Source organism: Scyliorhinus torazame, chromosome 6, assembly GCF_047496885.1.
Source record: "Scyliorhinus torazame isolate Kashiwa2021f chromosome 6, sScyTor2.1, whole genome shotgun sequence".
Taxonomy (NCBI): domain Eukaryota; kingdom Metazoa; phylum Chordata; class Chondrichthyes; order Carcharhiniformes; family Scyliorhinidae; genus Scyliorhinus; species Scyliorhinus torazame.
This window is the reverse complement of record NC_092712.1, coordinates 99,211,604-99,236,274: the sequence shown is the minus strand read 5'-3', so window position 1 is coordinate 99,236,274 and position 24,671 is coordinate 99,211,604. Positions and strand designations below refer to the sequence as shown.

Here is a 24,671-nt window from a genome sequence, read left to right as displayed (position 1 = left end):
ATTAGTTAAACATGACCTCCCTTTCATGAACCCATGCAACGTCTGCATCACCTATCATTCTACTAAACTCCAATGGGTACAGGCCCTACCTGCTCAATGATTCCCCACAAGATAACCCTTCATTCTAGAATTCAGTCACGTGAACCTTCACTGAGCTGCTTCTAATGCAGTTGTATCCTTTCTTGAATAAGAAGACTAAAACTGAATGGAATACTCCAGTTGTGGTCCCACTATGACCCTGTACAGCTGTAGCTTTTACTGCAAGTCATTATGAGTCTTGTACTTAACACATACACACTCAACAACCATCACCAAGGAATACTTATTGGTGAATGGTTCCACTGATGTAGCTCGCAGTGCCACAATAATAAAAAAAAGGTTAATGCTGGTAATTAAGCATTCATTATTCCAAAGGAACTCTGATCAAGATCTTTGAAAGCAGCACATGAATTGTGAATCAGAGGCAGTTGAAATAAGCATAACGGATGCAAAACATTGATAGAATGTCGTCCTCAGGAAATGGATTCTTTGAGCTCTTTTGTCAAACTAGACAAAGCAGATAAAACACTATAGGCAAAAAATGAACACATGGGACCCAAACACTGGAAGTACACAGTTGCAACGTATGTTCTGGAATGCATCTGCTAGGAATTGTCCTCCTGGTAGGTAAGGTGGTGCTCTAGTTTTATCTCAGATGACTGCTCTAGTGGAAAGGATATAAACCTGGCAGCAGAGAGCGGGTCCGGGGGTTATCATTACCACCATCACAGAACATTAAAATTTGTGAACGATCAGCCTCCCTCCAAAATTAGACAATAAATTAAAATGTTTGAGAGACCCAAGATGGACACCACTCTGCCTCAATGTGGGCCCCAAATTCTCTCATCCAGGAGGACTTTGTTTGTCGTTTCCCCCAGCTTGAGGACCAGGGAAAAAGCAAAGCCAAAACAAGGAATGCCATTATACTTGCTAAATTACCATCTGATTTGATGTTTCAACCAGATGGAGGTTTTGCGGCTAAAAATGCACAACAACCAAACAGTTTACTTCAAGAAGTCACTTCAGATTTTCAGAACAATTAACTGCAATAGTTAAGAAAGCCTCTTTGTGATATTCTCATGCTTATGGGGTTGTAACTCCAGTAGTTACAGCTTAAGAGGTTCAAAGCTGTTGAGCAGGTTCTGTCCTGCTCTTCACCGACAAACTCAAGGGCTCTTAGGTAGGTTGTGCCTCACAAACCTTATTGAGTTCTTTGAGAAGGTGACCAAACAGGTGGATGAGGGTAAAGCAGTTGATGTGGTGTATATGGATTTCAGTAAACCATTTGATAAGGTTCCCCACGGTAGGCTACTGCAGAAAATACGGAGGCAAGGGATTCAGGGTGATTTAGCAGTTTGGATCAGAAATTGGCTAGCTGGAAGAAGACAAAGGGTGGTGGTTGATGGGAAATGTTCAGCCTGGAGTTCAGTTACTAGTGGTGTACCACAAGGATCTGTTTTGGGGCCACTGCTGTTTGTCATTTTTATAAATGACCTGGAGGAGGGCGTAGAAGGATGGGTGAGTAAATTTTCAGATGACACTAAAGTCGGTGGAGTTGTGGACAGTGCGGACGGATGTTACAAGTTACAGAGGGACATAGATAAGCTGCAGCGCTGGGCTGAGAGGTGGCAAATGGAGTTTAATGCAGAAAAGTGGGAGGTGATTCATTTTGGAAGGAATAACAGGAAAACAGAGTATTGGGCTAATGGTAAGATTCTTGGCAGTGTGGATGAGCAGAGAGATCTCGGTGTCCATGTACATAGATCCCTGAAAGTTGCCACCCAGGTTGAGAGGGTTGTTAAGAAGGTGTACGGTGTGTTAGCTTTTATTGGTAGAGGGATCGAGTTTCGGAGCCATGAGGTCATGTTGCAGCTGTACAAAACTCTGGTGCGGCCGCATTTGGAGTATTGCATGCAATTCTGGTCGCCGTATTATAGGAAGGATGTGGAAGCATTGGAAAGGGTGCAGAGGAGATTTACCAGAATGTTGCCTAGTTTGGAGGGAAGATCTAATGAGGAAAGGCTGAGGGACTTGAGGCTGTTTTCATTAGAGAGAAGAAGGTTAAGAGGTGACTTAATTGAGGCATACAAGATGATCAGAGGATTGGATAGGGTGGACAGTGAGAGCCTTCTTCCTCAGATGGTGATGTCTAGCACGAGGGGACATAGCTTTAAATTGAGGGGAGATAGATATAAGGCAGATGTCAGAGGTAGGTTCTTTACTCAGAGGGCAGTAAGGGCGTGGAATGCCCTGCCTGCAACAGCAGTGGACTCGCCAACACTGAGGGCATTCAAATGGTCATTGGACAGACATATGGACGAGAAGGGAATAGTGTAGATGGGCTTTAGAGTGGTTTCACAGGTCGGCGCAACATTGAGGGACGAAGGGCCTGTACTGCGCTGTAATGTTCTATGTTCTATGTTCAAGCATCACTCCAGCTGGCTGTGCCCACTCATGCCAGTTGTGCTGAAGTTTGTCCTGCAGTGAGACAAATGGGGAGAGTCTCGGCAGTAGTCATGCCTGGCCAGATGGTAATGAAGTCTGCATGAGTGGGAAGTCAGTGGGAGTGGGGATGTTAAGAGCTGAGGCGATACAGGATGGGTTCATGGGGAGTTTGGGGTGGGTGGCATGTGAGGGTGGCATGTCAAGTGCTGGGACGCCATAAGGAGAGATCCCCATGGAGGTGTGAAAGGTGTGTTAAGGAGTGCTGAGGGAGATGTGAGGAGATAGTTTTACCCTGCTTGCATGAAGAAAGTCATTCAATTACTTCCAGCACTGCAGCCGTGTCCTCTTATGGAGTGAGCTGGCGGTCTCCACACAGGGGGGGGGTGGTGGCGGTTAGTCAACTTGCTGGCAGGAAGTCTGCCTGATTGAGGGCAGAGGGTCTCCCACCTCTGCTGGACCCCATCCAGAAGCTTGATGAGTGCTCCCTCGATGAAGCGTGGTGCAGTCTTTCTGGCAGCCTTCTCCCCTCGATTGGACTTGGAACAAGTGCTGGGGTGGCATTTAAATGATGAGATCCACATATTGCAGCGATTAAGTTGCGTCAGGGCGAGCGAATCAGAGGCAGGCCACCACGGATGTGGCATGAAACCTTGGGAAATAAATTGGTTGTCAAGGGGCTGAATATACGGCGACTTTTTTGTTGACGGCGCCGGCGGATTCTCTCCAGTGTTCTCGCTGAGACAAGGGCGGGATTCTGCTTTCGCGGGACTAAATCCCCATGGCAGCGGGAAAACCGGCGCGAACCACTCCGGCATCAACAGCCCCCAAAAGTGCGGAATTCTCCCCCACTTTCGAGAGCTAGGTAGACGCCAGACGGGTTGGCGCCACGCCAGCCAGCACCAAAGGGAATGCACGAGTCCGCGAATGCGCCAAAGGGCCGGCGTGATCCCGCACATGCGCATATTCTGGCATATCCGCAGGGGTTTGTCTTCACCGCGCCGGCCATGGCGGAGCCCTACAGGGGCCGGCGCAAAAGGAAGGAGTGCCCCCCCGGCACAGGCTCGCCCGCAGATCGGTGGGCCCCGATCGCGAGCCTGGCCACCGTGGGGGCCCCCCCCGGGGTCGGATACCCCCGTGCCCCCCCGAGGACTGCCCCCGCCGACTTACCTGCCAGGTCCCGCCGTGTGGGACCATGTCTAACCCACAGCAGTGGGACTGGCCAAAAACAGACGGCCACTCGGCCCATCGGGGCCCGGAGAATTGCCGGGGCGGGCCGCTGCATCGGCCCCCTACTGGTGTGGCGTGAACCACGCCCCTGCCCGAAAACCAGCACTGGAGAATACGGCAGCCGGCGTCGGGGTGGCGGAGCGGGATTCGAGCCGCCCGCTGAGTCGGAGAATCCCGCTGTAAATTCCGGAAAATTCCACCCAATAATTGTCCCTTTGGTGACTTTGCACTAATGGTGCCCTAGTACCAGCCATAACTCTTTCACCAATTATGCAGTGCATGTAGACCTCACCTCTAACCTCTAAGGTGCACATTGTGCCAGTCCCCACGTTAGATTGAATGATAGTCCCCCTTCAGGAAGGCTAACCTACTCCTCCTGAATTATCACATGTGCATCAACATTTTCAGCACTTGAAAGGAATTAGAGGGTGAGCTTTTAATCAGGAGAGAGAGAGATAAATGGCTGCTTTTAGAGTTTGTAGAGTGAGTTAGAGGTGAGGAATCTTGCACATTGTCTCCTCCAGCCACTCATCACGGCCATGACAACCCCCCTGACTGTTAATCAGCACACCCTCCTCGAGTGAGGAGAAGTTGAGCAGGTAGCCCCTGACTTCTGCCACATGTGTGTGACCTTTTAGAAGAAAGATGGGGATGTCTAAGTGGGAGCTGTTTTAACAATGTGCCTGTCAATATGCAGATACTGTGGAAAAGGGATGTGGGGAAGTGAGAGCGGCAATCGTGGTTGGAGTAAGAACAAAGAACAAAGAAAGAAAATTACAGCACAGGAACAGGCCCTCCGGCCCTCCCAGCCTGCGCCGATCCAGATCCTTTATCTAAACCTGTCACCTATTTTCCAAGGATCTACTTCCCTCTGTTCCCCGCCCGTTCATATATCTGTCTAGATGCATCTTAAATGATGCTATTGTGCCCGCCTCTACCACCTCTGCTGGCAAAGCGTTCCAGGCACCCACCACCCTCTGCGTAAAAAGCTTTCCACGCACATCTCCCTTAAACTTTCCCCCTCTCACATTGAAATTGAGACCCCTTGTAATTGACACCCCCACTCTTGGAAAAAGCTTGTTGCTATCCACCCTGTCCATACCTCTCATAATTTTGTAGACCTCAATCAGGTCCCGCCTCAACCTCCGTCTTTCCAACGAAAACAATCCTAATCTACTCAACCTTTCTTCATAGCTAGCACCCTCCATACCAGGCAACATCCTGGTGAACCTCCTCTGCACCCTCTCTAAAGCATCCACATCCTTCTGGTAATGTGGCGACCAGAACTGACAAATGTGGCCTAACCAAGTCCTATACAACTGTAACATGACCTGCCGACTCTTGTACTCAATATCCCGTCCGATGAAGGCAAGCATGCTGTATGCCTTCTTGACCACTCTATCGACCTGTGTTGCCACCTTCAGGGTACAATGGACCTGAACTCCCAGATCTCTCTGTACATCAATTTTCCCCAGGACTCTTCCATTGACTGCATAGTCCGCTCTTGAATTAGATCTTCCAAAATGCATCACCTCGCATTTGCCTGGATTGAACTCCATCTGCCATTTCTCTGCCCAACTCTCCAATCTATTTATACTTTGCTGTATTCTCTGACAGTCCTCCTCGCTATCTGCAACTCCACCAATCTTAGTATCATCTGCAAACTTGCTAATCAGACCACCTATACCTTCATCCAGATCATTTATCACAAACAACAGTGGACTGAACACGGATCCCTGTGGAACACCACTAGTCACCTTTCTCCATTTTGAGACACTTCCTTCCACCACTACTCTCTGTCTCCTGTTGCCCATCCAGTTCTTTATCTATCTAGCTAGTACACCCTGAACCCCATACGACTTCACTTTTTCCATCAACCTGCCATGGGAAACTTTATCAAACACCTTACTGAAGTCCATGTATATGACATCTACAGCCCTTCCATCATCAATTAACATTGTCACTTCCTCAAAGAATTCTATTAGGTTTGTAAGACATGACCTTCCCTGCACAAAACCATGCTGCCTATCACTGATAAGTCTATTTTCTTCCAAATGTGAATAGATCCTCTCCCTCAGTATCTTCTCCAGCAGTTTGCCTACCACTGACGTCAAGCTCACAGGTCTATAATTCCCTGGATTATCCCTGCTACCCTTCTTAAACAAAGGGACAACATTAGCATTTCTCCAGTCCTCCGGGACCTCACCCGTGCTCAAGGACGCTGCAAAGGTATCTGTTAAGGCCCCAGCTATTTGTTCCCTCGCTTCCCTCAGTAACCTGGGATAGGTCCCATCCGGACCTGGGCACTTGTCCACCTTAATGCCTTTTAGAACACCCAAAACTTCCTCCTTCCTTATGCTGACTTGACCTAGAGTATTTAAACATCCATCCGTAGCCTCAACATCCGTCATGTCCCTCTCCATGGTGAATACCGATGTAAAGTACTCATTAAGAATCTCACCCATTTCCTCTGACTCCACGCATAAATTCCCTCTTTTGTTTTTGAGTGGGCCAATCATTTCTCTAGTTACCCTCTTGCTCCTTATATGCGAATAAAAGGCTTTGGGATTTTCCTTAACCCTGTTATCCAAAGATATTTCATGACCCCTTTTAGCCCTCTTTATTGCGCGTTTGAGATTTGTCCTACTTTCCCGATATTCCTCCAAAGCTTCATCAGATTTAAGTCGCCGAGATCTTATGTATGCTTCCTTTTTCATCTTAGCTAGTCTCACAATTCCACCCGTCATCCATGGTTCCCTAATCTTGCCATTTCTATCCCTCATTTTCACAGGGACATGTCTGTCCTGCACTCTAAACAACCTTTCCTTAAAAGACTCCCACATTTCAAATGTGGATTTACCCTTAAAGAGTTTCTCCCAATCCACATTCCCTAGCTCCTGACGAATTTTGTTATACTTGGCCTTTCCCCAATTTAGCACTCTTTCTTTAGGACAACTCTCGTCTTTGTCCATGAGTATTCTAAAACTTACGGAATTGTGATCGCTATTCCCAAAGTAATCACCGACTGAAACTTTAACCACCTGGCCGGGATCATTCCCCAATACCAGGTCTAGTATGGACCCTTCCCGAGTTGGACTATTTACATACTGCTCTAAAAAACTCTCCTGGATGCTCCTTACAAATTCTGCTCCATCTACGCCTCCAACACTACATGAGTCCCATTCAATGTTGGGGAAGTTAAAATCTCCCATCACTACCACCTATTGCTCCTACATTTTTCTATAATCTGTCTACATATTTGTACCTCTACTTCACACTCGCTTTTGGGAGGCCTGTAGTAAAGTCCCAACAATGTTACTGCACCCTTCCTATTTCTTAGCTCTACCCATATTGCCTCAGTGCTCGAATCCTCCATCGTGCCCTCCTTAATCATAGCTGTGATATCATCTCTGACCAGTAATGCAACTCCTCCATCCCTTTTACCTCCCTCTCTATCCCTCCTGAAGCATCTATACCCTGGGATATTTAGTTGCCAGTCTTGCCCTTCCCTCAACCAAGTCTCCGTAATACCAATAGCATCATATTCCCAGGTACTAATCCAAGCCCTAAATTCATCTGCCTTACCTGCTACACTTCTCGTATTGAAACATATGCACCTCAGACCACCTGTCCCTTTGCGTTCTTCATCTCTTCCCTGTCTACTCTTCCCCTTAGTCACATTGAGTTTATTATCTAGTACCTTACTGGCTTTAGTTGCTGCCTCTTTACTGACCTCTAACTTCCTAATCTGGTTCCCATTCCCCTGCCACATTAGTTTAAAACCTCCCCAACAATGTTAGCAAAAGCACCCCCTAGGACATTGGTTCCAGTCCTGCCCAGGTGTGGACCATCCAATTTGTAATGGTCCCACCGCCCCCAGAACCGGTTCCAATGTCCCAAAAATCTGAACCCCTCCTGCACCATCTCTCAAGCCACGTATTCATTCTGACTATTCTTGAATTTCTACTCTGACTGTCTCGTCCTACTTTTTAACTTATCTCCTAACTCCCTAAATTCTGATTGTAGGACCTCATCCCGTTTTTTTACCTATATCGTTGGTGCCTATATGCACCACGACAACTGGCTGTTCACCCTCCCCCTTCAGTATGTCCTGCAGCCGATCTGAGACATCCCTGACCCGTGCACCCGGGAGGCAACATACCATTCGGGAGTCTCGTTTTCGACCACAGAAACGCCTGTCTACTCCCCATACAATTGAATCCCCTATGATTATAGCCCTGCCAGTCTTTTTCCCGCCCTTCTGTACAGCAGAGCCAGCCACAGTGCCATGAACCTGGCTACTACTGCCTTCCCTGGTGCGTCATCTTCCCCAACAGTATCCAAAACGGTATACCTGTTTTGGAGGGAGATGACCGCAGGGGACACCTGCACTGCCTTCCTGCTCTTTCTCTGCTTTTTGGTCACCCATTCCCTGTCTCCCTCACCAATCCTAATCTGCGGTGTGTCTAACTCACTGAACATGCTATCCACGACCTCCTCAGCATCGCGGATGCTCCAAAGTGAGTCCATCCGCAGCTCCAGAGCCGTCATGCGGTCTAACAGGTGCTGCGGCTGTACACACTTCCCGCACATGAAGGAGTCAGGGGCATCGGCCACGTCCCTGAACTCCCACATTGAGCACGAGGAGCATAACACGGGGATGGGATCTCCTGCCATTTTTACACTTTACCTTAACTGATTACAAATATAATATCAAATAATGAATAAGTGAAAGGAATAAGGATTTTACTTACCAATCACAATACTTACCAACCCACGAAGAGTGAAATTTCTCCCAGCTACTTACCTTCCCGACAGACCCCTGGCCACTGCACCTGCGAAAATCTGAAGCTATAACTTGTGGATAAAAGAAAAAGAAAAGAGAGAGCTTACCTGATATTCACTCACCCCCTTAGGTTAGAGGAGGTGGAAGGGTGGGAGACACTACAAGTGTAGTGTCTCGGGTTTAGCAACCGCCCAACTTAAATAGAGGTAAAAATCAAACACTTAAGCACCTACCTGATTCCCAAGCTGCACTCCGGCTCCCTCTCTCTCTCCCGCTCCCGGAAATGAAGGCCGCTGGAACCTGGGGGCAAGTTTAAACACCTACCTGAATCACAAGCTGCACTCGCTGCGCTCCGGCTCTCTCTCCCGCTCCCGAAAATGAAGGCCGCTGGAACCTGGGGACAGGTTTAAACACCTACCTGAATCCCAAGCTGCACTCGCTGCGCTCCGGCTCTCTCTCTCTCTCCCGCTCCCGGAAATGAAGGCCGTTGAAACCTGGGGACAGTGTAGTGGGGGAGAAGGCTGTGGAATGAATGCAGCACAGTCATTGCAATTGAATGAGGACAATTGGAGAGGGGAGTGTTGTAAGTAATGAGTCTAGAGATGCTGTGGATGTGAGGTGGGAGTAACTCAGCTGAGAGGTGGGATTTTTAGTTTGATTATTCTGATGAGGTTATTGAACTTCTTTCCACACTGCAGCCTAGTCCTTCATTTGGCCTAAAACAGAAAAAGCTGGAAATCCTCAGCAATCAGGCAACACATTGAACAGAGTTAACATTTCAGCTCAATTCCCTTTCATCAGAACAAGTCAAAAGGAGGAAAGTCAAAGGGTATTATGAATACATGGCAAGGGTAAGATTTTAAAAAGGTGTTGTAAGATGTTGGGCATAGTTTGGTAGGTCACATTAAGGTATCCATAGTCTTAGGTAGTTCAACAGTAAGTATTTATTAACCATTAGAAACTATATACATAGGTACAGTAAAGGTCTGAGCTAGGAACTGTCTCCATGCTTACTTCTATACCGAGTGGCACACTAGCACAGTGGTTAGCACAATTGCTTCACAGCTCCAGGGTCCCAGGTTCAGTTCCCGGCTTGGGTCACTGTCTGTGCAGAATCTGCACATTCTCCCCGTGTCTGTGTGGATTTCCTCCCACAATCCAAAGATGTGCAGGTTAGGTGGATTGGCCATGCTAAATTGCCCTTAGTGTCCAAAATGGTTGGGTGGGGTTACGGGGATAGGGTGGAGGTGTGGGCTTGGGTGGGGTGTTCTTTCCAAGGGCCGGTGCAGACTCGATGGGCCGAATGGCCTCCTTCTGCACTGTAAATTCTAAGATTCTATGATATACACAATTCTGCCCAACACCACACTGATGCCAAAGTGTGGATCATGCCTTTTGTTACATCACCGTTTGGGCTGTGCTGTACTCAGTATTATGCTAACCCTTTATTTGCCAGACTGTTGTACTACACCTCCTCCAAATCATTATCCAACATATTTACAAGTTATTCCCAGTTACCCCATGTATGATATTAGTACTGTACCATCTCCCCCCCCCCCCCCTCTCAAGTCTCTTGAGTTCATAGGTTCAGGTGGTCTGGAGGCCTGATAATCCTTCAATGTCTTGTCTCCATGTGGTGAATGTAAATTACTGATAATTCACCAGTGCACTGTGTTATGTTATTAACCCTGTGGGCTCTACGTATGGGCCATTGTGTGGCTTCACCCACAGGGAATATGTTGGGGCATGTACGGGCTCCGCCCATGGCTCCACCCCCTTTACAGGAAGTATAAGAGCAGCTGACCTGCGGGGCCGCCTTCAGTGTTGTACCGGTCACAGGCAGGCTCAGTTCTAAGCTGATTAAAACCACGGTTTACTTCTCCACGTGTCTTCGAGTGAATTGATGGTCGCATCACTTCACAACTAGAAGTGGAGTTGTAGGCTCTGTCTCAGAGTTACATTTTATTCAATCAGGAGTTGCCCTGGCACCTGGGTATCTTTTCATCCTCTTTTGTTGGTCTTTAGCATTGAATCGCTCTTGGTGCATTCCCCAGTGCTGAATGGTGGATGGTTTATCCCACTCTTTATAGAGCAGATGGACACTGGGCTCATCTCTAGAGTGTTTTTCTCTCCTTCCTTTGTGTGGATCACTGTGAGGCACGCAGGGATGGAATATGGCTCTTCCTGTTGTGACGGTGTGACCTAGCAGCAAGTTCACCTTTGTATTTGTCTGTGTCGTGTGCTGTGTCAATAGATGGCTGCTGCCCAGTTCCAACATCGCTCAGAGCACTGTCATGCTGGTTGTGGGTTGCAGTGTCTGCTGTGTGATCTCGGGGATTACTCTCCAACTTGCATTGGAGCCAGAGGCTGAGGCTTTTCTCATTGCTGGTTCCTCTCCATCTTAGAGTATTGCTTCCCATGACCTGAGATGTCCCTGCTTCTGTGCTGTTTCACAAGCTGGACAATAGGATTTACTTTGTCCCACATTTTGCTTTCTCTCCCTAATATGGATACGTGTGAAAACGGATTTCAGATTGTCTGACAATCTGGATGCCCTTCCCAAGGGTTAGATCTCCCTTCACTTGAAGTATGTCTGAGAATGCATCATCTGCCAATTGTACAACCATTCTATCACTGATTAGCTCAGATTGCAAATCACCATATCCACAGCCTTCAGCCATTCTCTACAGTGGATGATCTCTGTTTTAAATTGACTTCCTGACTTTAGTACAATCTTCACGGGTCTTGGTCATTGCTGGGTTTTTTAAGCTGCCTACACAGTCATAATTCCTGTTCAATTAATTATTTTTTTCTTTGTTTGGTGCAAGCTCGGCCCCCATAAGTTCAGGTGACCATTCAGGAATCAGATTTCTTGGACCGCAATTTAAATGGCAATTTCTGAGCACGGCAGTACTTAAACTTATGTTGCCCAGGAATTTAAAATGTTTAGCTCACCCCTGCTTGGCCTGCTGGGTCTGCACACTCTGGGTATTGAATCTGGAGTCACAGCATTCAGTGGAGTTCTTCCGCTGCAGTGAGAAATTTAATTTATGCCTTCAGCTTCCAAACCTGTCTTTGGAGCTTTTTTCTGGTGACTTTCTTCTGCGCCTTCAATTCTTGAGGTCAGAATACCTCTTTGAATTGTCCTTCAGTTTTCCAGGATTTTAATTTTCTTCTGAAGCCTCTATTCGCTGCCAGCGTGTTGTAAAGTGTTGGGCATAATTCGGTAGGCCTTCATAAGATATTCATAGCCTTAGGTAATTCAACAGTAAGTATTTATTAAATATGAAATGATATACATAAGTACAGTAATGCTCCAAGTTAGGGGTTGTCTCCGTGCTTGCACCTATACATGGCTCTGTCCAACACTACAATAAACCCTAGTTGTGGGTGATGTGTTCTCGTACATCACTGTGTTGACAACACTGTTCTTCGTCCCACCGTAATCCTTTTTGTGTTAGAGCATTATACTACAGAAGGAATATGGCCAGAGGGAAGTGAAGGGGAAGAAAGATCTGGAAGGGTGTTGCTACCCAAGAGTTGTTGAAGCTTGCAATCCTTCATATCTAAAAGGAAGAAAATAAGTTTTCTGTTAAAAAGTCATATGAGACAAAGGATATGATAAAACTGCACCATGGCAGCCTTGAGGAAGTGTAAGTCAGCACTGCTGAAGAAAGAGGTCGAAAGTGTATACGTGGCGGTGAATTGAGTTGAGTATGGATCACAGGATGCAGGAAGAACAGCAGTTTGAAAAATTCTAAATGTTGAGGAGATATCTGTAATTGTGAGTGAATCCGAAACATGATTGGTGGTATTTAATGGAGGCAATGGTGAGGGGTGAAGGCCAAATGAGAGCCACCACGATGCCTCTTTTTGGGAAGACGCACCAAAATAAATGCCAATCAGGCACAACTGTCCAGGAGGGGCAGCACGGTGGCGCAGTGGGTTAGCCCTGCAGCCTCAGGGCGCCGAGGTCCCACGTTCGATCCCGGCTCTGGGTCACTGTCCGTGTGGAGTTTGCACATTCTTCCCGTGTTTGCGTGGGTTTCGTCCCCACAACCCAAAGATGTGCAGGGTAGGTGGATTGGCCACACTAAATTGCCCCTTAATTGGAAAAAATGAATTGGGTATACAACTGTCCAGCAGCGGGATCAAGGACCCGAGGGGTAGAAGACCCACCCCCTGAGAGCTGCCAGCCAATCAGCTTATGAATGCCACTACTGGTATTACACTCACCTGAGGCCCAGGGTCACTGAAGGATCCAGGAACAGGTGAGCGATGTGCGAGCAGGTTAACAGGATGATTGATGTCATGACAAGTGTAGGGGAGAAATCATGGACCCTGATGTTTCTCCTGTTTCCAGGCCCGCAGATCACAATATGTAACAATTTTAAATTGTTAAATTTAAATATGTTTGACAATTCTGTTTTTTTCTGGGATTTCAATTTCTTTGCACACAATGTCAGTTTTATTACAATAAAATATTCTATGTTCACCATAGATTAGGCAGATTATTATTTGAATGGGTGTAAATTTAGAGAGGTGGATACTCAGCAAAACCTTGGTGTCCTCGTGCATCAGTCACTGAAAGTAAACGCGCAGGTACAGCAGGCAGTAAAGAAGGCAAATGATACGTTAGTCTCCATAGCAAGAGGATTTGAGTATAGGAATAGAGATGTTTTACTGAAATTACTGACATTGGTGAAGCCATGCCTGGAGTATTGGGTGTCTTGTCTGAGGAAGGATGCTCTTGCTATGGAAGCAGTGCAGCGAAGGTTTATCAGGCAGATCACTGGGATGGCAGGACTGTCATATGAGGAAAGACTAAGTCGGTTCGGATTATATTCATTGGAGTTTAGAAGAGTGAGAGGGGATCTCATAGAAACTTATAAAATTATAACAGGATTAGACAGGGTAGATTCAGAAAGAATGTTCCCGATGGTGGGGGAGTCCAGAACTAGGGGTTATAGTTTGAGGATAAGGGGTAAACCTTTTAGGACAGAGTTGAGGAGAAATTTCTTCACCCAGAGAGTGGTAAATCTGTGGAATTCGCGGCCACGGACAGTAGTTGAGGCCAAAACATTGTGTCATTTCAAGAAGGAAATTTCTTGGGGCTAAGGTGATTAAGGGATATGGGGGGAAGACGGGATCAGTGTGTTGAACTTGATGATCAGCCACGATCGTAATGAATGGCAAAGCAGGCTCGAAGGGCCAAATGGCCTCCACCTGCTTCCCGTTTCTATGTTTCTAAATTTCTATGATTCAACAATCAGCTCAGCAAAGCACTCTGCACTCTATTCATTTTCATGTTCTGTCAAAAAGTCTTTCTAGAAATCATTTGAACAGCAAAATCTTTCACTTTGTATCCTCGGACTCGAAGTAAGGTGAATGGCAGTCCATCTGTCATTTGTAAAATGTAACCTTTGTAATTTAGAGTCAAGAACTGTCCTTCCAGATGAAGAGCCACACACAGTGGTATCCAAAACGTGGATAACTAGTTCAGGTAAATTATACTTGTTATGAATTTTCTCAGTGCCGAGGACCTGGGTTCGATCCCGACCCCGGGTCACTGTCCATGTGGAGTTTGCACATTCTATCCGTGTCTGGGTGGTCTCACCCCTGCAACCCAAATCTGTGCAGGGTAGGTGAATTGGGCCATGCTGAATTGTCCCTTAATTGGAAAAAAAAAGAATTGGGCACTTTAAATTTAAAAAAGGGAATTTTCTGACTAACTGTACCACAACTTCAAAGTGAAATGCAGTGCATTTTATTCTTTAAACAATAGCCTGGGGTCTGCTGCTTGGATTCTATAACATGCCCCCATAGCACAAACCACCCACAAATACAGCGTGACTGCAGCAAGCATCGAGGATAAGTAATTTGCTGCCTTTAAAAAATTGAGCTGTTTTAATTTAGTTTTGAGAGACATTCCAGTGATTGTTTTCAGGGTTGCAGGTTTTGAATTAAAGTCCATACGATCACAATCAATAGTTACCAACCAGGAGACGGGAATTCAGGTTAACTTAAAATGCACTGTACAGTATATTCCAATTGATATTTTAAAACACACAGAGAATCATATTTAACTTTTCAGGTTGATGACCTTTCATTCGAAACTTCAGTTGACCTTCTTAGCTCTCCCTTAGCACTGGCAACAGAGGATCTGCCCAGAGAGCCCTCTGACCCCAAGGGTAACAAGATCTTTCTCATTCTATACACCACCTAAGCTTGCACTTTGAAAGTTGCAGCAGAGAACCTGCGGCGGGATTCTCCGCAAACGGCGCAATGTCCGCTACCCGGCGCCAAAAACGGCGCGGATCAGTCCAGCGTCGGGCCGCCCCAAAGTTTGCGCAATTCTCCGCACCTTTAGGGGCCAAGCCCTAACCTTGGGGGCTAGGCCTGCGCCGGAGCGGTTTCCGCTCCGCCAGCTGGCGGGAAAGGCCTTTGGCATCACGCCAGCCAGCGCCGAAAGGACTTCGCCGGGCGATGCATGCGCGGGATCGTCAGCGGCCGCTCACGGCATCCCCGCGCATGTGCAGGGGAGGGGGTATCTTCCGCCTCCACCATAGTGAAGACCATGGCGATGGCGGAAGAAAAAGAGTGCCCCCACGGCACAGGCCCGCCCGCGGATCAGTGTACCCCGATCGCAGGCCACCCCCCAGGGCCAGATCGCCCCGCGCCCCCCCCAGGACCCCGGAGCCTGCCCGTGCCGCCTTGTCCCGCCGTTCAAAAGGAGGTCTAATCCACGCCGACTGGCGAGGGTTGACAGCGGCGGGACTTCGGCCCATTGCGGACCGGAGAATCGCCGGGCTGGGCCCGCCGACCGGCGCGATTCCCGCCGACCGACGCGGCGCGATTCCGGCCCCTGCCGAATCTCTGGTGGCGGAGAATTCGGGACACAGCGGGGGCGGGATTCACACCAGCCTCCGGCGATTCTCCGACATGGTGGGGGGTCGGAGAATCGCGCCCCTGATGTTTGACCTATTGGGCTTCATGCCATTTTCTTTGTTACAAATGTTGCCACCTGTGGGAGATGGCCCCTTTAAGGGGCAAATATTGGGAATGTCATGTGACCCCATCACCCAATGGGAATTGAGCACGGGGATCTTGATGCAGAGCGAGGGCTTTTACAGCCAGAGTAGTTCATGGATTTAGTCGCAATAACATCGTGAAATACCCTGTGTAAATGACTTTGGTAAATAAACCGTCATAATTCGTAATGCATACTGACTGCTGGTTGCCAATTCTTCCTTTACCCCACCTCCTGCCGGCGGTCACAGTACGTTTCCCTTTCAGAGGTGCTGGCTGTCTTTAAGTCATGTCATAAATGTGCTATTTCCTACCTCCTCCACCATAACAGGCACGTCGTCATTAAGCAGTGTGAGTAATGTTGGCCGCATGCCTGACCAGTTATAATGGATTCCAGGGACAATTTCACAATGGTCTCTGCACCCATGTGGGCAGGCCCATGAACAGTAAGCCTGCTCACTTACCCATCCATGTACAAGCACAATCCAATTTCTGAGCTGCCCCGTCTAAACTGAATTGTCAACACGAGGAAAACATCATGGGCTGGAGTCTCCGCAGCCCCATGCCGAAATCACAGCGCGGGTGCGGAGAATCCATTTTCACGCCGAAACCGGGCCCGGCGCCAGTCCGGCAATTTTCCGGGACCCAAGAATCGGCGTGTTCATGGAGTACCCCACGCGACTGGTGGCCATTGCCAGAGGCCCGCCCAGTGATCCTCCGCTCCCAACCGGCCAAGTTCCTAACTCGTGGTTCAAACCACCTATCTCCGTTCAGGAAGACTCAGTCCGCAGCCGCTCTGGTGGGGGGGGGGGGGGGGGGCCTTGGGTGGGACCTTATGGGCGGCCGGAGGACAGATCGGGCCGGTCAGATCTTTGGGCGCGCGGCCACATTCTGCAGGTGCCCTCGCAGTCCGAGTACGCCATGGCGCTCGGCCGCTGGAGGCTGCCACCACGCGCATGCGGGGACTCAAATCCTAAACTGCGGGGGGTCGTAACCACAGCTAAAGCTGCGTGAACTACTCTGGGTCACTGCTAGCCCTCTGCAGGTAAGTGAATTATCGGAAACTCGGGAGTGAAACGCCAGCGTTTTTACACCGGCATGGGGACATGGTCCCATTTTGGGAGAATCCAGTCCCATTACCCTCATTTGCTGTGCTGCCTTTGGTTATAAACAATGACAAATTATGTCCCAAAGCTTTTAAAATGTGTCAGAGCAAGAACTCTGGATTCATTTCTACATCCGTGCCTGCTACCGATGTGCAGCATAATGATCCAAGCATCAGCTTTGATTTTCCGATCTGTGCTGGGTGCAAGGGAGGGCTCTGAGAAAGCTTATCCTCTGTCTCAGCTTCATATCAATACATTTTATTTCCAAACTTCATAAATTTAGAAGTTGTACTGCTGCATGTTAGAATCCATTTGTTATAACTCACAAACTAGCTTTTCTTTTGCGACCAATAATTTCCATTTTCATATTGATTTTAAAGGCTGACCTATTGGGGAGCCACCAATTGGATGCACTGACTCCATGCCCAATTCTCTAATCTGTGCTTCTGTCAAATTTAATTCTACCAGGAGCGGGTGCTTACAAGGTGGGAGCCCATTTGAAATGCTGGCTTCCCCTAAAATAAGGAAAGAAACAATGCAACAATGCGTAGCAATTCTAATATATTTTCTTGGAGACTGCCCATTCAGCCTAACGCAGGAAGAAAATGAGTAAGTGTTCAGATTCTCAACTTCCAAGTTCCCATAAAATGTGACTGGCATCCGGAGTGAAGTTTCAGAAGGGCTTATTTGTACAGTAAGCAGTACAGAAGTGAGATAAACTGTGCTTGAAGCAATGACCCATGCATGAAAAATGTGAAGATCCATTCTCTCTCTGTCAACACAGTAATGTTTCAGAAATATTTCTCTCTTCCAGGTATACAGTGTCGGTGAGCATGGAATGCCCCTAATGATGTGGTCAGTGACTGGGAGCAAGGCGGATAACTGGATTTATGCCAATGTGATTGTTTCCAACAACTATCCATTTAAAGTTGTATTTGTAGCTGAAGTGGGTGGCGATGACCTCACAGATATTGCAATTGATGACATCTCTTTTAGCCTGGAATGTGTTACTGGAGGTACTGTATCATGAAACCCACTCTTCAGAGTACATTAATGGCTGTCAGCAGTACGACAAGGAGTTTGCTGTCATGAGGCACTCACCCTTTTATCATCTATTAACCTTTTTTCATAAGCAGCCAAAGGCTCTTTCTTCATTCTAACCTTCAATTAGACTCTACTCATGTGGATGAATTTTCAAATTAACCTTTAGGCTGCCAGCAGATCCAAGGATTCGTATCTCCCTGCACTGACAAATTTAGGACAATTCATCTCCAGCTAACAATCGATCATTGAAAGGAAAGCACTTGAAATATTTTAATATTAACATTTCCAGTTTGCAACAGTAATGTAAGAGTGTAAACAAAACATTTTAAACATTTTTTGTCCTGTGCTTTTTCTCTCATAATTCTCTCAAGGATCCAGCGACACTTGTCCAGATCTGTTTCCACAGCCACTACATACTCTTTCAAGCTTGTCAAATGGCCTGTTCTATGAATGTAGGTTGCATGTCCAATTTGTGAAATCGTCAGCTACTGTGACAGCTTGTCGGTCCATAAGATTATATGCAGGCAGGTTTTGCATCAATCCTGTTTTTTTTTTAAAAAAGGCTTATTTATTATTTTCAGGCTTGCAAAAGTTGCTGAATGTGCTGTTGGCAATAAGTCTGGCTCGAGCACAAGCAGGCATTGTTGAGATTCAGGTTCTGTTGTGGTCACTGTGATAAGCAGCTTTAGACATTATTTACGCAAGATACCGATTGCTTACGAATACTTGCTGCATTTTCCCCTCCACAAAAAATTAACTCCTTTCCTCCCAGTGTCCTCTAAAGATCCCTGGCTTGGCTCACCCCACTTCTTCCTTGGTTCTTAGTGTGAAAGAGCATAGGAGGATCCAATTGGCACTGTACCAGTAGTCTTTTCTGTGATCATTTTGGCCTGCATAAGTAACATTTCTGAAAGCCGAGGGCAGCAAGTGTAACAAAGGGGAGAGCTGGTACTGTTGATGGTCTGTGACAGTTAGTCACAGATTCAGGTTGGGTCCTTATCTTCCACACTAATGAACTGTCCCACCAGTGCTAACTCTCAGTAAGGGAGCGCTTAACAGAGCATATTCACAACTCAGACAGGGAAGTTCATAACCCTTGGAGCAAACAGATTAAGCATGTACACAACTAGTACGTGAAATTAAATCAAATCAATTACTGCACTGTGAATTGAGCCTTGTGGCCGTTGGATGGACAACTGAAAAGTAATACACTCTGAATCATGTAGGCATTAGCGGCATGGCGATAAAGTGGCTGAGAGGGGTACAGCCTAGGCACCCTGAGGTGGCAAGGTCCTAACAATTAGTGGTCAGCCTGCCACGTTTTGTGAACTCAGAAACGCGGTTGGCACACAGGAGCGCACATGAGCTCCGAGGAGGGCGTCATGGCTTGGAATCCCTGCCACAGTACAGAGATTACATAGAGTATGCATCACTGTCAACATCTCTCATTCTAAACTAGACCTTCACCTTTCCTGAAAGCAGCTGCTAGTCCACATCAGCCTCAATCTTACACAGGCAGGAATTAGCAATGCAGGACCCTGTGAAGCATGTGAATCATCACTGATGTTGAGAATGATTTGTGAAAGGGCACACATTGTTGTGTGATGGAAGAAGAGCACATAAGTGAGAGGTGCTAGATAGCAACATCTGTGATAAGTGGAGGGAGATGCCACGGTGGCAAACCTGCTTGATAACAACACAGCTCATCGTTAAGATGAGGCATGCACAAAAATAGCTGAGAAATCTGCACATCCCTGGACTCTAAGGGGCAATTTAGCATGGCCAATCTATCGAACCTGCACATCTTTGGACTGCGGGAGGAAACCGGAGCACCCGGAGGAAACCCATGTAGACATGGGGAGAATGTGCAAATTCCACACAGTCACCAATGGTCGGAATCGAACCCAGGTCCCTGGTACAGTGAGGCAGCAGTGCTGACTACTGTACCACCATCTTGGTGCTTCCATAACACCACAGTAGAGGTGGACGAAGCCTGCTGACTGCTACACCCGGTTGTCTGTGATGACTTTGAAGGCATCTTCTGGAGGACCAAAAACAGGAGGCCCCGGGCCTGCTTTGGGTGGCCTGCCATGGGTTAAGTGTATTCTCATCGGCCTGTGGAACTGGAACTGAAGAGGGGATTGGGATCGGATGGACACTGCTGGGGTCACCTGGGTTGATAGCCCCGTGGCATGTACCTGCTGATCCTCCTCCCTATGGGTGCCTGAGAGCCTTTGGCTGATTCCCTGAGGAAAACGGGAAGCTTGAGTGAGATGGAGGTGGCCCGTCCCCCTCTTGTGCAGCTACTGATGAAATGAAATGAAAGTGAAATGAAAATCGCTTATTGTCACAAGTAGGCTTCAAATGAAGTTACTGTGAAAAGCCCCTAGTCGCCATATTCCGGCGCCTGTTCGGGGAGGCTGGTACGGGAATTGAACCATGCTGCTGGCCTGCCTCAGTCTGCTTTAAAAGCCAGCGATTTAGCCCTGTGCTAAACCAGCCCCTTGTTGGATGCCACTGTGGGCTACAGTGAGGCTGCTCCTGCAGCAATGCAGAACTGACCTCCGGTGGCGGCTATGGGGTGAGCAGTCGCACATGTGGTGGCTCCTGCCAGGGCACTCTGTTTTTGGCCATTTTGCCCGGAGTATGGACGATGTTTTGAAGGAAATTGGTGTAGTTTGATGGAAAAAGATCCCCTTGTACGAGCAATGTCCGGCAAATGTAACACACAGCAGAAGTACAGCAAGGGACCATCGGCAGACTCACGACTTCCTTGAACCTCAGCAGGGAGTACATGGCGGAGTCTTTTCCGGTGTCGTTGGCCCCTCAGCGGGCGACTGAGATGTTGGTTAGTTTCTTGACCGACGAATTTATGAAGCAGTGACAGGCGGTCGCTGAGGACCTGGAGAAGACAATGACCCCATGGGCGGCCATAGACAAGAGGGACCGGCAAGTAGAGGTACAAGGGATGAGGACACAAAAGGTGGAGGTGGCGCTCTCTGACCATAGTGATCGGATTATCTCCCTGGAGGCAGAGAGGCATTGCTGGCAGAGGGCCAGAGAGTGCTAAAGACCAAGGCTGCCGATCTGGAGAATCGTTCCAGGCAGCAAAGCTTAAGAATTGTTGGGTTGCCGGAGAGCCTGGAGATCCCAAACTCCATGGACTATATGTTCAGGATTTTCGCAAAGTTAATGGGGGAGGGGGTCTTACCGACCACTCCTGAGTTGGACCAGGCCCATCAGTCCTGAGGCAGAAGCCCACATCTGGGGAGCCACCATGGGTGATCATACTCAGGTTTCATTGGTACCTGGATAAGGAGTGAGTCTTGACGTGGGCCAAAGACCATTGAGACTGTAGATGGGAGGGCCATGCCATCAGATATACCAAAGTGTTGGGGCAGAACTGACAAGAATGCGTGCAGCGTTAAAGAAGGCTACGGCAGCTGTACAAGAGCAATATGAGGTGTGGAGTGGTGTACCCTTTTCGTTTTCAGGTGACTTTCAATAACAGAGACAAGCGGGGGGGGATTTTCCATTCCTGAGACTAAGGACGGGATTTTCCGCTTGCTGATACCGAAATCACATTCGGGCAGAGAATCCCTTTTAAGGCCGAAATCGGGGGCGCCGCCTGTTTTCGGATGCTCCACCCCCTCCAAAATGGCATCATTGGTGAGCATGCCGTTGGGACGTCCTCAGCACATTACCTGAAGGCCCTCCCCAGATGATTCCCCCCACTGATGGGCCAACTTCCCAACGGCGTGGATCACTTGTGGTCTGAGATTTTGACAACCATCGATTGTGCTCCCATCTGGGGGTATTGCTCACGGCACTGACCACCTCTGCTGCCTATGTCCTGACACTGCGAACGACGATAGCTGGCAGCCTCCTTCCTGGGCCAGAGTACAGGGTCAACGGCCTCTCTTCCACCGTGTCCCGGAGTGTCTCCAGCTCGGTGTCTATGAAATAGGTGTCGCTCTCCTCGCTGCCATCTTGTTGACTGGGATGGTGTGTGTGGGGAGTGCAGTGTGTTCATGCAACTGCAGCTTGTCAGTCTCCTGAGTTCACTCTTGGACCTGGCGAGTTCGGCACCATTTCTCATTCAAATCGATTGTGTTCCGCATGCAGTGCCCATGCCCCTGGACAGTTCCCCCGCCCTAGTCGGTGATCCTGTAGGTGATCAGAGTGGCCCATGCGCATTGTCCCTGGTGCACAAGTCATGCGGCCTCCTGTGCCTACCTGGGCCCCTGTGCCTGCCTGGGCCCCATGTCCTGGCCACCCTCCCCGCATCCTCCTCGTCAGATAAGGCACAACGCCCCTCTGCTGCGCGATTTTGTGGAACAGTTCAGGAATTGTCGAGTGTGCCAGGATGAAGGCATCGTGCACGTTGTCCGGGTATCTGGCGCAGACGTGCATGATGCGCAGCTGATGGTCACATATCAGCTGCATGTTCATCGAGTGGAATTCATTTCACTTTGTGGAGACCAGTCTGTCATCTGCAGGTTTTTCGTAGGGGGACATGCATCCTGTCGCTCACCACTTGGACCAGGGGAATCCCGTCGATGGTGGCGAACCCCGCTGCCCCGGTATCCGAGCGGGCCTGGTCCACATTGAAATGGATGTATTGCGGCGACTGGGTATATAGGGCCACCATGATGGATGCGCCTGGGCACCGAGGTCTGTGAGATCCCGGACAGGTCCCCACTCGACGCCTGGAAGGACCCCGTCATGTAAAGGTTCAGGGCGACCGTCACCTTGATGGTCACCGGGAGCGGTTGTCCTCCCCCATACCCCCATGGTGCCAGGTGTGTCATCAACTGTCAGATATTTCACTATGTCTCCATGTTCAGCCGAAGCCTTCGACGGCATGCCCAGTCCTGCAGGTCCTCAAATGCCAGTACACACAAGGCCTCATTCTGCACCTCCTTGGCACCTCCTTCTCTTCGGCCTGTTGGGCGGCCGGCTCTCCATCCTGGGTGGCTGCATTTTATTCCTCTAGAGCAGGCTCCGCTGCTGCGGCTTCATCCTCCTCGAGCAGCTCCAGCTCGTACAGCTGGAGGGCTGCGGCGACTAGCAGGAAGGCCACCATTGCTGGTTGACTTCCAATATCAATTGTCTGCAGGCGGTGAAAAGCCGACATGTTAGCATGGTGCGCACCCCGTGCCCAACCAGGGCACTGCATGTCTACCCCCATCTCCGCACCCCTGGCCCCATCATTGGCCCTGGTACCCGTCCCTGCTGCAAGGGGTACCATCAGCTGGCACTGCTCTCGCCAGTTGGATGCTCTGCGGCCCCCAACCTGGCACATCCATCGATGCTGCAGTGGTCGTTGCCCTTGAGTGGCCGCCTGATGCCCCGCCGGTGGGTGGCGGCCGGGCTGGTGGGGTGAGAGTACCCATACGGTCGGTGTCACTCTGCAGAACCAGGGGCCAAGGTGGGTGGTCAGTGGGGTGCGCAGCAAGATAGCTGCTTTGCAGGCTGCGGCTATGGCGATCCATCATTGGACACTGCCTCAGTCTCGCGGAGGTCACCCAGCCACACGGCCCATTCCCTGATCATTCCCCCCCTCCCCGACCTTGGCAGGGCCCCCTCGATCACCCCACCCCAGCCAGCCCGGCCAGTGTCCGACCTGGCAGCCCGCACTCACGCCTCTCTGTCTTCTACTTCCTCGCTCTCCCCCATCAGCCATAACACCAGTTTCACGATTATTAAAAGTATAAGTGAACCATGCCGTCGGAACTCGGACCATCGGAGGCATAAAATCAGGCTGGTTAATGACATGAAAACAGTATTTACTATACGTGCATTCTGGACCGCATTGACGCTGCTGCCAAGGTGACGGAGAATTGCAATTTGGCGTCAAATGGCCGCTCGCCGCTATTTCGGTGTTGGAACCTATTCTCCGCCAAATCGCGTTTCACAATTTCAGCATCAGCCAACGGAGAAACCTGCCCTATTACTTTGATGCGCCGGAGGATGCGAATGAGTTTGTCAAGAAACACGGACTGGGGGAGGATGAAAGTGCTGAAGGAATATGGAGTTTGTTGTTTGGTCACTGTTAGGTTCTTCTGTACTTTTATTTTTTGTGGTATTTTTGTAATATGGGGAAGGGCTTGGGGGTGTGTCTGGGCAGTTTGGTGCATGTTTTTCCGGGCAGGTTGGTGCGTGTTTTTCCTGGGCAAAGTTGGGGTTTGTATATTACACTATTGGGAGTTTGTTTCGATGGGGGTGTTGGTTTTCCCATATGGTTCTGTATTAAAGTTTGGTTTGGGTGGCGGGGGGGGCGGGGGAGGAGGAGGCTGCTGATCATCGATGTACTGTTTAGTTGACATTGATTTACTGATTTCCTGTGCAGGGGTCACTCTGTTAGCAATATGGCTAATTAAGGAGAGATGTCTGCAGCTTGTTACCATGGAGGTGGGATTAATGTAATGAGCTTTTTTTTATTCGTTCATGGGAGAGCATTTATTGCCCATCTCTAATTGCCCTTGAGGATGGCAGATTTCCTTCCCGGAAGGCCATCTTGGGTTGGCTCAGAGCTGCCACAGATTGGGGCACTGCTGGATTGCCTCACAGCCAATGGTTGATCCTGGGTTCAGTGGGCGTGGGAGGGGGGGTGGGGGAGGGGGGGGTGCGGTGAGAGTGTGGTCAGAGGCCCTGGACCAGTTGATAACTTGGAATGTGAGTGGGGTAAATGGCCCAGTAAAAGGTCCCAGGTGTTTGCATACCTGAGAAGTTTGAAAGCTGGTGTGGTTTGGGAAGCAAGGATTATACAAGGTTGTGGAGGGGAAGGGTGGGGCAGGTATATCACTCGGGTTTTGATTGTAGGCCGCAAGAGGCTGCTGAGGTGTTTGAGGCCTTCAAACGTGGGTTGTATGAGTCAAAGGCCCCAGAGAAGAGTTCATCAACGAGGCAATTTTGGATGGGTTGTCCTTGCCAGACGTGGAGCAGGAGGGAAGGCAAGAGTTGGAACGCCACTCAAGAGGTCTCCCACTCAA

General features: G+C 48.9%; 1 protein-coding gene across 1 annotated transcript in view; it reads left to right on the top strand.

Moving 5' to 3' along the window:
• The window catches only part of LOC140425847 (MAM and LDL-receptor class A domain-containing protein 1-like), a 659,308-nt gene that overhangs the window by 514,099 nt on the left and 120,538 nt on the right, over positions 1 to 24,671 (top strand). Inside the window, exon 34 of the mRNA XM_072510232.1 lies at positions 17,447 to 17,648. Within this exon, the coding sequence (XP_072366333.1) occupies positions 17,447 to 17,648 (202 nt within the window). The remainder of the gene's footprint in view (positions 1 to 17,446; positions 17,649 to 24,671) is intronic.